General features: G+C 32.2%; 1 protein-coding gene across 6 annotated transcripts in view; it reads left to right on the forward strand.

Annotated features, from left to right (window-relative positions):
- Positions 1-4675: 4675 nt before the first annotated feature.
- Ih (hyperpolarization activated cyclic nucleotide gated potassium channel Ih) overlaps positions 4676-12557 on the forward strand; it is a 103606-nt gene continuing 95724 nt past the window's right edge. For all 6 annotated transcript variants that reach the window (XM_088276424.1, XM_088276433.1, XM_088276437.1 and 3 more), the window contains exon 1: positions 4676-5054. In XM_088276424.1, the coding sequence (XP_088132550.1) occupies positions 4792-5054 (263 nt within the window). In that variant the 5' untranslated portion in view covers positions 4676-4791. The remainder of the gene's footprint in view (positions 5055-12557) is intronic.

Below are 12557 nucleotides of genomic sequence, written 5' to 3' on the forward strand. Positions count from 1 at the left end.
TTTTTATTTGAGATAAGCACTCTTTTCCACATTAATAAATATACCGCATTTAGCACCAAAAAAAATCATTATTTGCCTGCCTTGTAAAATATTTGCTCAGTGCCTTACGAGATACCGCTTTATCATGAGTGTTGTGTATATTTTACATAATGACTTCAAAATAAAGTTCGATTTTTTGTAACACACTAAGAAAATTTAATAAATAATCATATTTAAGTTGCGTTAAAAAAACGTACGCACACTGTAATGGAAACTTACGGGTTAGGTGGAATATCTAAAAATGAACGCAATACCGATTATTTTTTTCTCCTTAATAATAGTTAATGAGACAATTTTACATAATTTGCGTGCGTGCTCACTCCGAATATAATAGTTTTAACCCTCCACTAAATGAAGGGGTATCAATATTTCTAAATATTTACGAAAAGGCGTAAAGAAATTTACATAAAGTACATTTAAACAGGGGCGACCAAATTTTTATTTTGTTTTAAATACGTGTGCATTACAAATTATTCGAAAAAATAAATACATTTTAAAAATATAGTATTACTAAATACTATATATCAGTCATGCGCCCTCTCCAGTTTTTATTATAATACAAAAATAGAATTTTCAATACAAAAATCTAACAAATATAATGTTTTGCTAAATTTTAACGAACTTTTTGTAACTTTTTGTTGATTGTGTAAAATTTGGTCCGTGTGACATAACAGCTCTTGCAGCTCATCCATCGATACGAGTTTATATTACAAAAAATATATAGATTATTTAAAACGCGAAAATACATATACCAACGTAAATACTTTTTCTTTTATTTTGGACATTTTACTTTTAAGATACGAAAAGTTATTACAGATATTTGGATATTTGCATTGCTTACGACTTGTCATAGGCCGGTTCAAATTATTATGATTAGACATTCATACTCCCTTCTCAAAAATCATTTCGTCATGTCTAGGAGATACCTACAATATCTTTCCGATAATAATCCTTAAACTAACTAACTAGTTTAGTTAATAATCCTTCCAGGGTTAAATCCAATAGAGGTGAATAAGGATAACCACAAACTATAGAAGCGTTTTTCCAAAAAAGTATTATTTAATTTTAATTAATGTTTTACTTAGTAAATACCACAATTTCTTAAAATCTACTGTGACACGTGTTTCGATGCATTCTGCATCATTTTCAAACACCGTATTTGATGAATAGATTTGTGTAAATGAATAGATTTTACCACAAAGTGCCGAATCAATTAATGAAAGTATTATTTAATTTGTACAATTTTTGTGTCGAAAGAGACAAGTTTCTTTAGTATATTATGAAAACATTTAAAGTGGAGTCACCCTGTTTTGGCACCGAGTGACCTAATTATTTTTTCTTGCACAGCCTTCCTCAATACTTGATATCCTCGCGAACACTTCAAGGACAGCATTCGGAATATCGGTTTGGGAGGGGATAAAATACGAGCACTTCGTAATAGTTTACAAAGGAATTGCAAGTCACCGGAAATGTGGACTTGCGTTAGTTCGCCCCCTTTTCTGGCTGCGTGTCGAGGAACTGAGTGATAACTCGTGTTTGGTTAATAGTGGTATAATGTTCCCACGCATTATATTGTCGCGACGCGATGATAGTGGAAATAAGTAATAACAATTACTGTATTGTTACTTGAAAAGGGAAATTGGAAATTGCGTGGAATGGTGATAGTACATGGCATTCTTTTGTTCTGACTCAAATATTATCAAATAGTGAAGGCAGTGTTTCTATAACTTTTTTTTTCCTTATAATATTTTCTTACCTTTATTATTTTATTGCTCCACCTGTAATAATTCTAGTAGCTCTAAAAGTCTATTTGGTTTTATTAGTCGTCCATAGTCACTTTTTTAAAATCAAATATTTCTTAAATTATTTACTTTTATGTGCCTACGTTTATCTGTTAGTAAAATGTAATATTAATAAAGCTTTATTTAAAATATGTAGCATACTTAATTAAACGTGGTATTGGTTGCCACTCTAAAAAAACAGACGCATGAATGCGTTTACTTTACATGTCTTTGGCTTAGATCACAAATTACTGACTTTCTAAAATTCGTTATGGAATTTTAAACCCTGCTTTCTCTTTGGGATTTCAGGGGTTGATTTACAAATGATGCATGGCAAATTGCATTAAAACAATTTAATGTTGCCTTGATGACTAATTACATAAACACAAGGGATAAGTTATGTGCTTAAGATTCTGGAATATATATGAGTTAAATAAATTTATTGGGATGCAGATGACTAAGTGAAAAAGCTCAGGGAGGAAGACATAACTGCTAGACAGAAAATGAAATTGAGGAGGAATAGTAAGTATTATACAAGGAAAATGAGAATAACATCAACGGCTAGGATACTCAGAATTGCATATTGGTATTTGTACAAATTAGTGTAAACAAGTTTGATTCGTAAAATGAAATCCGTCTCATGAGAAATGAAATTATGTTTAAAATAACTTTAAATATATATTTTTTTATTTATTGTGAAATTTATTTACCATTTATTTAATTCTAGTAATATTAACACTTAAATATACCGGAATTCAGTGGATCAATTGCATTTAACACTGAATATTATATTAAATCTTATTTTTAAGTATTTTTATAGTACCTTTGATGTACGCACTTAAGTAATTTACGCCAACGCTATAAAAAACTGGTCTTGTAAACACTTCAAAAATAATCAAGTTTGATCAAAGAGTAGGTACCTTCGGAGTTGGTAATATTACGAAATTAAGCAAATTGTTTCAATAATAAAAATAAATGTAAACTGAAAAAAAAGGATATTTATTGAATTCATATCAGTGATATTTTTAATTACTTTATTAATAATTATGCTACTTTTGTGCAATGAAATCAAATAATTATAAACATACAATATGTAGATCGAAGATATAAATTAGTGCTTAATAACACGTTATTTACAGTCTGATAGGTCAATTGTGATATCTAGCTTATCAATTATTAAAATGAGTAAATTGTTTCAAACGCATCCTCGTCCTGACGTTCGATACTTAGTTGATACCAGTTTTTATCAGCCATATTTTATATCTTTCCTGAAGGGTTTCAATATTTAATGTATCAAAATAGTATACGAAATTTTTCGTTAAATATTGAATGGGAATCGAAAAACCGTAAATAAATTTGTAAACTAAATATAGTTTAACCTGCGTAAATCAAGCGAAATGTTTTTTTTGAAGAGAAATATATTTATTTAATTATTTATGTAAACACTGCATTTTCATACTATTTCTGTGAGGTTAAGCGGCTCATTATTAGAAATAGGTATCAAATCGTGGTAGAGTGGGTTCGGACCGAGAAACTCTGAATTAAGAGTCCGCAACACTAACCACGGGACCACAACCCGACATGTTGACCTCTCTCTCTAGCAAAAGATTTGTTGCTTTCATTCAACATCAATGTAGGTACATATCTTTGCAAACACAACATTTTTAACTTTCACCACTTAATAAATTGATTTATGAAAGTGTTAAGCTATTAAAATAATAAGGGACTCTCACAGGGAGGGTGGTAGATTAAACATTATGCATCGCATCTAATCCCGTTTTACTCTTCTATAGTAGGTACCTACTATTCTTCCTCTATTTCTTTTCCCACGTAGCAGAAATGTCCTTACCTAAAGTTTCTTCACTGACGTAAACTGCACCCCATAAAATGTGTACTAATCCTCCATCTAATAACCTGGAGGTGATCAAAAAACTGATCCTACCCTGTCTCTATATATTTAGATGTTCACGTTAACAGCATAGCAATCCGTTGAAATACCCTAGTGACCACTAGGAAGAGGATGGGGATAAAATGAATAATTTTATTTCTGTTATTTAATCATACCTGTGTAAAAAACATAGGCACTTTGTATATAATAAACCTTCTCAGACAACTCACTCTTAAAATAACTTTTTTTTGTGAATAGCGCGCGTGCTTTTAATAATAAGTTAATTACTTTATACAATAATCGTGGCTAAAAGTAGTAAAAGTTTTACTAAGGCAACATAAATATTTTTTTCTGCCTCCGTAGTGTAGTGGTGAGCACATCTGGCTACCGTGCTAGAGGTTCCGAGTTTAATTCCCAGTGGGGGGGGGGGGGTCAAAAAAAGAAAAGTCATTTTTCCACTCTAATATTTATTCAATATTACCCTGAACTGGTACCTGAAGCGGATGGCTGATCACCTTTTCATCGTGTGTTAACGTTCAAGATAACACTGCGTTAGTGTGATGCAGTGCCCTTTGCGCCATTGGGTGCGTATAAGGGTTAAAAGAAAAAGAAATACATAAATATATGTTCGTTATTAGCTTATTTAATCACTGCAATAATGTTCATTCATTAGATTTTTTTCTCTGGACTAAATATTTCGAACACATTTTTTCCCCACTTTTTTTTACATTTTTTGGATAGGTTTTCCTTTTATATTTTTTATGTAGGTTTATTGATATATTTTGTTTTAAATAAATAATTAATATGTAGAATGTTGCGATTGTTGTTAGAAAGAGTTGTTGGTAAATGCGGTGTCTCCCTTTGTTGCGCAGGGGCGGGGGTGTTGGCGGGGGCGGGGGCGGCGGCGGGGCGCGGCGCGCTGGCGGGCGCGCGGGGGCGGCGCACTCGGACGAGCAGCTGGCCTCCCAGTCGGCCGCCGGCTGCGCCAGTGTACGGGTCTCGCTGGACAACACGAACACGTGCTGCACCGACAGCCTGGTGACCGCGCTCGATGACGAGACGCTGCTGCTAGGCGACGCCGACATGGCGGCCAAGAACCACCAGGGCAGCACCGGCAAGGTGCACTTCGACGAGGTCTCCCTCTACGGGACGCCCGTCGAGGCTGCGCCCCCCGGGCCCCCTGACCCCAAGCAGAGCTTCTTGAAGAACCACCTGCAGGCGCTCTTCCAGCCCACGGACAACAAGCTGGCCATGAAGCTCTTCGGCTCCAAGAAGGCGCTCATGAAGGAGAGGATCCGCCAGAAGGCCGCCGGCCACTGGGTCATCCACCCCTGCAGCAGTTTCAGGTAGGACCACTCTTCTTCTCTTCTCTTACTACCCCGTACTTCTAGGAAACTACCCCGTACCATGTTCGTACTCTTACTCTCTTAGCAGAGCGTTGTCATGAAAATGTTGCATTTTATGGTGAAATAAATGATTAAATGATTTGAACGTAATTTCAGAATCTTATTCGTGATATTTATAGGCCGAAACTCGCGAAAAAAAATTTTTAATCGCATTCATGTATGCAGCTCCAAGTGCCGCTGCGGAGTTTTATTTTGCGCGGGAAAACTAATAATCCTCGAAAACATACGTTTCATTATAAAAATTTCAATTAAATTAACGTATTGGCAGTGAGGAAAATCAATTTCAAGGCTTTTGTGAACGACTTAGATACTGGCCTAAGAAAATCTGTTCTTTTTCTACAATGGGAGCACCGTTTCAAATTTTGGCCTCATAAAAGTATTATATAGACATCCCGTACCTGACCATGAAACTGTAAAGTTCTGTACAATAAAAAGTAGAACTTTTGTAACACATTTTTATGTTGATTATTGGCAAGGACATAGAGAAGGATAAGTAATAATTAAAAACTTTGATTTATAAAACGTGAAATAAATCATTTAAAACATAATACTGTTTTCAACATATGGTGAAATTAATTTTTTGATGTAATATTCATTCTAATGTCACCATCATTTCACCAAAAATTAAGGATAGAGAAGGATAATTAATTATAATTAAAAACTTTGATTTATAAAACGTGAAATTAACAATTTTAAAAAAAATTTCAACATATTGTGAAATTAATTTTTTGATGGGGTATTTTATACGAATGTCACCATCATTTCACCAAAAATGAAGGATAGAGAAGGATAATTAATTAAATTAAAAACTTTGATTAATAAAACGTAAAATTAATCATTTAAAATATTTTGTTCAACATATTGTGAAATTAATTTTTTGATGGGATATTTCATACGAATGTCACCATCATTTCACCAAAAATGTAGGATAGAGAAGGATAATGAATTATTTTGTGTATTAATTTTAAATCAAACTCAGATTTTTTGAGTCTACTTAGTTGCATTTTATTAACAAAAACACATAAAAATTAATATTGTGGCAATTGTTTCGGCTAGTTATGGCATTATCAAACGAATTTTTGATAACGATTTCGTTTGATAAATCCATAACTAGGCGAAACTACAAATTACAATGGAGTTCTACAAATCAAAACGCCAAATCAATAAACAATTAATTATAATTAAAAACTTTGATTTATAAAACCTTAACTAAACAATTTTAAATATAGTACTAATATTATTTTTATGGCGAAATTAATTTTTGATGGAATAATTGTTCATACGAATGTCACCATCATTTCACCAAAAATGTAGGATAGAGAAGGATAATTAATCGTAATAAAAAATACTTTGATCTATAAAACGTGAAATTTAAATTTTAAAATATGAAACTAATATTTTTTCAACATATGGCGAAATTGGTTTTTGAATGCAATAATATTCCATACGAATGTCACCATCATATCACAAAAATAGTGGGATAGAGAAGGACATAAAATAATTAAAAATGTAATTAATAAAACGTGATAATTTAAATAATAAACAATTTAAAACATAAAACGAGTATTGTTTTCAAAATATGGCGAAATGAATTTCTTGATGGAATAATTTTTCATTGTTACCATCATTTCACCAAAATAAGTAATTTCGTGTAAATGTGTGATATATTTTTTTTAAGAAATATTTGTGTTTTTATTATTTATAAAAATACTTGAATTTCATACTGTTTCTGTCAGCCTAAGCGGCTCAGTATTATTGTAGAAGTATCAAATTGTGATAGAGTGGGTTCGAACCCAGAAGCTCTGACTCGAGAGTCCGCAACACTAACCACAGGACCACAACCCGACACCTAAATTAAAACGACATTTAAATCTTTTATTTCCACAACCAAACTTTATAAATCATAGGTTAGTACAGAATATTGTTGCATCAGATTGTTAAACAAGTTTGTCTTGTAGAATCTTTCAGAAATCGAAAATTGAACCTGGGACCTCTCGCATAGTAACCAAATGAGATTGCCATTACACTATGTTATGTAATATTTCAAATCTATAAGATGCTTAGCAACTATGTATAGTAGTTAAATCCCATTTATTGCGTATTTTGTGTTACCTACTCGTTGTTCCAGTATGGATAGGCTGGATTGTGATTTAGTTAATTGAAACATATAGTTTTGTATAAGATGAATTCACATCTGATACATGATTAAGCCATTCGCTCTAGTTATTGATAATTAACCTTGTTTTGTCTATATTGACCGGCGTCGACGTCTTGTCGTCTGTCAAGACTTGTTGAAATAATAATTAATATTTCTTATCATATTTCATTCATAATATAAATAATTACACAAACATGAAGCAAATTTTATACGACGAAAATATACATTCTTTAACATTATTTGAGAGTGCGATAAATAATATTAAATTTACTTTCTACATGGCTAAGATATACATTAAAACTGTAAAAAGAGCTATGATGCCCTAAAGCTTTAATTTTTGAACCAGTATACTATTTCAATAAACATATTAGGTATTTGTGACTTCTATTAATTCAAAAAATTCAAATAAACTCGTTTCTGAAAAAATGTATTTGAAGTGTAACATTTTTATTTTATGTGTTTTGAGGAAATCAGGAAATAAAAATATCAATTAACAAGAATTGTGTACGTGGTATAGAATATACTTTCATACGGTTAAAAAACAAAGACTTGTTATGGGCTACTTTTATTAACCGTCAATTCTTTTCACATCTTCCTCTACTGCTTTTAAATTAATGTTTTAAGTTTTAAAATTTTAGAAATCATCTATTGTGTAATCGATAGTGCTGATACTTTGTCTTTAAAATCAAACAGAAATGGTTTTACTACGTGACATAGGCATTTCCTCAATAAATACGTTCTTATCAACAGAAAAGTGCATCGGAATTTATTTTCCTCCGTGAAAATTCAATTAGACTATTAAATGGGCAGAAAACCTTAAATCAAGTATTCAAAATTAATAATATAATTTTTTTAATCATTATTTTTGATCGATTTATTTCATTGAAAGGTGGTAAACACTAGCTTAATTAACCGGTCGTTAACAGTATTATCTCTACTTTAATCTGAAATCACGTGGCATGAAATATTGTGTAATATTAATTCCCTGCCACCTCATGTTTTAATATAAGATGGTGTTTACAGCATCTTATTAGTGGTGACAGATTCTATACACAAACCAGATATTAAAATATTACCGGTTGAATCGTAAGCATGACTATTATTATTAAATCAAATATAAAATTGCATAATTAAAGCGTTAAATTATTACATAAGATGTTGCAATAATTAATAAGCTAGGTAGATAAATATTCACAAGAACAATAAATTTTATTATTTTATTACAAACAACATATTCATTGCTACTACAATGTATGCTGCAAATTCAAGTCCATCTGTTTTCAACAAATCGTGATGGGGAATCTTTTAAAGAACATGTACATTTGTAACCGCAAGGATTATAAGTTTTTCTGATTCCTATTACGATTATTCAATCATTTGACAACATTACGTTCACCAGTTAAATGATAAATTAAAAATGGGTTCTATAAACGATTTCAGAATTACCTATTTTTATAGATTAAATGAAAAAATAAATTTCAGAAGCTAATAAAATACACTTTTCAATGAAGTTATCACGGTATTTCAATAAATCTAGAAATACTGCTTAGCAATTCCATGAAATTTATTTAATAATTGCATAATAGCTTGAAAGAATTGAAAGATTAAAATATTGGATATAGAATGAATAATTTGAACGTCTGTTGCCTTTTGTATGCTGACGATGTTGTTCTTCTTGCCGATAGCAGACAAGACCTGCAGGCGTTGGTGACAAAAATGTATGATGTGTGTAAGGAAAGTGATTTGCTGATGAATGTTGGCAAATCCAAAATTATGGTTTTCGAAAGAGATGAATGTAAATCTGGGTGTGAAATATTGGTAAATGGTGGAACAGGTAGATGATTTTGTACACTTGAGAAGTATGTTTTCAAGGGATGGAAAGATTGATAAAGATATAGAAAGGAGTGGATGCTGGGAACAGAGTGAATGATGCACTGAAAAACTGGCGGTTCTAAACGGAATCCTGGTTCTAACTCAAATGTATAGAAGTGAAGCATGGAGTTGGCAAAAGAAGGATGAAATGCGATCTCTTAGACAAATTTGGGGCAAAACAATGCATGATAGATGTGCGAATGGTAAAATAAGTATTTAACATCCATCAAAACTAAAACCTGATACGTCAAATGCCTACTTAATCGAAAGGCATGTTGTATTAGAGTATCCAGGTTAAGGAAAATAGGTTAGGACAGACACGTGTGGCGTTCCATTCTCTCTGCCTATCTCTGCAGTAAAACTGAGTGATGTTTGCTTTACTAGTAATATACAATATGTTAAATTAGCAAAATGTTTTGGTACTTTGTCTTCTCCAAGGCATAAATTAAAATTTATGTCCCTGTTCATAATTCCATTTACCCCGAAGAAATACTTTAGTAGTCATGCCTGTGTTGTGACTGGTAATACTTTTAGTTAACATACATAAATATTCATATAATACCTACAAAGAAATCGATTCGCGCTGATTCAAAATTGATTCAAACGCTAACGAAGATTCGTGGAATTTTTAAGTACTTACATATTTCAACAATTTAACACCTTCTTCGGAATAATAATTATTTTAATTAATTATCATGTAAAATAAATTTGACAAATTAATCGTCATATTATTTTTTATTCTTCGCCCTTACTTAGACCATTTTCTTAAATCATATATCGTTCACTCCTTTCAACAACGTCATATATCAAAAATCGTAAATTTTCAGTTGTGCATGTTTTCGGAATACCCAGAAAATGTACTATATACCCAACAAAAGCGGCATATTTTTAACTTAATATTTACCCGCTACAGGGCAGAAAGTGTTGTTTTCGAAAAAAATGTATTGTTTAATGTTTTTTTTAAATATGCTTAATATTTTTCAAATGGAGAAAATACCTTCAGGTTTTAACTCAAAAGATCTGTTGCACAGTAAAAAGTTCAATAAGTGGCTTTATATTTATTTTTAATACATTTCTTGTATTCTTAAACTTTAAAAATGATCTCCTTAAACTTTAAAAATGATATCCTGATCTCCTGAAGTTTTTTGATTTGTGACGTTGTTGAAAGAAGTGAGCGATATATTCATGTAACAAATATGAATCATTACGCACGTAAAAAAATAATATAATAATAATAATATAATAATAAAACTCTTATCCGCACCCAAATGGTGCAAAGGGCACTGCGTCATATAACGCAGTGTTATCTTGATCGTTTTTACACACGAAGGAAAGGTGATCAGCCCTCCGCTTCAGGTCCAGGGTAATATTGAATAAATATTACAGTGGAAAATCACTTATATTTATTTGAACCCCCCTGGGAATCGAACCCGGGACCTACAGAACGGTAGCCGAGCGTGCTGACCACTACACTACGGAGGCAGACAAAAATATTTCATGGACTAATTGAATCTTACAGTCCTGGATCCAACGCTAATGTACGAAAACAAAGCATGAACTTGCCAAAAGAAGAATGAAAATAAACTGAATGCAGTCCAAATGTAATCCCTCAGACGAATGTGCCGCAAAACGGTGAATGATACTTGTTCGAATTGTGGAATAATGAAATAAAAAAATAAAAAAATATGTGTTTGATTTAAAAATTAAAACATAAATTAGAATAATGCAGAGCCATAATATTATTTTTTAATGAAAATAATACTTAGTAAATACCACTATTTCTTAAAATTTACTTTGACACGTGTTTCGATGCATCCCGCATCATTTACAAACACCATATGATATGGAATGCATCGAAACACGTGTCACAATAGAGTTTAAGAAATAGTGGTATTTACTTAGTAAAATTGTAATAAAAGTGGATAGGTTTTACCACAAAGTGACTCCCGAATCAATTAATGAAACCATTATATCAAGTTAGATGTGTTGACATGGTTTGGACATGTGAAATGAACGAGTGAGGAAAGAACGGTAAAATAAATTTATTAGGCGAATGTAGTTGGGAAAAGGAGCAGAGCAAGACTGAGGAAAACTTGGCATGATCAGCTTTGTCAAATACTTAAAAGTAGTCAGGTCAGGAGATGTAATAATTAACGGGTATGTATGTATGAAGAGATGCATGAATGTGGAAATGGCGAAGAATGTTTGCAAAGACAGAGTAGTGTGGCGTTCTACTTTCTTTGCCTACTCCTGCGGAAAAGCGGCGTGATAGTTAGTTTCTAATCGAAACTACCAATTCACATTTTATACGGATAAAGTAAATTTCCGCAGTAACAGTCCGCCTCCGTAGTGTAATGGTCAGCACGCTCGGCTACCGTTCTGGAGGTCCCGGGTTCGATTCCCAAGGGGGGTAAAATAAATATAAGTGATTTTTTCACTGTAATATTTATTCAATATTACCCTGGACTGGTACCTGAAGCTGAAGTCTGATCACCTTTCCCTTCATGTGTAAACGATCAAAATAACACTGCGTTTATATGACGCAGTGCCCTATGCACCATTGGGTTCGGATAAGGGTTTAATTTAATTTAAAGTAAATTAATAGATAAACACAAGCATTGAAAATACCATACTTACTTCAAGATAATATTGATATTAAATTAATATTTAGAAAAAAATATACATGCCTTCGTGAAAAAAATATGTACATGAATTATAATGAGGATAGTTGCTACAGTAAAGGGGGATGCTGACATCGCTTCTATATGCATTTAATTATATGTATTTTGTGCCTTGATTTGCCTGAAGCAATATACATACATTTTACTGATTATGTCATGGAACAGACATGATCATTATTTTCTAGGTTTTCTCTAAAAGACCGTATTTTTTTGTTTGTTTATTAATTATAATATATATTCAAATTGGAATCTATACAGTGATAGGATTAAATTTTTTCAAGAACCGGTTCGCCCTTTACCCTTACCCCTACCCCTTCCTCCCACCATAAAAAAAGTTTTTTTTACGTATTAAATGTTTCTATCTCCTTCTGGCCCTGTGGGAGTCTGGCAAGCTATAGAAAGGAAAAAAATGTTTACTTGTACATTTTTGAAGCGAATATATTTCACCATATTCTTTTTAATGAGTGCAATAACTTAGCTGAATTTCACCACAATTTTTTTTTACCTTTTTCAACATTTTTTTCTCTTCGTGAGTTCAAATATTTTCACAAGTTGACCGACCAAGTAAACCGAGCGTGCTCCGATACATGATCTCACTTGAAATATTGGGTGACAACAAAGGGTTAAGGACCGGTTCGGCGAACTCTTAAAAATTTTGTTCGCAGTTCGCACCGGCTGAGTTCCACCATTCAATTTATCCCTTAAACTTATTTTGAATCAAAATAATGCAAT

Source organism: Brachycentrus maculatus, unplaced genomic scaffold, assembly GCF_059751285.1.
Source record: "Brachycentrus maculatus isolate JH-2025_06_01 unplaced genomic scaffold, ASM5975128v1 h1tg000038l, whole genome shotgun sequence".
In the NCBI taxonomy this organism is placed as follows: Eukaryota; Metazoa; Arthropoda; class Insecta; order Trichoptera; family Brachycentridae; genus Brachycentrus; species Brachycentrus maculatus.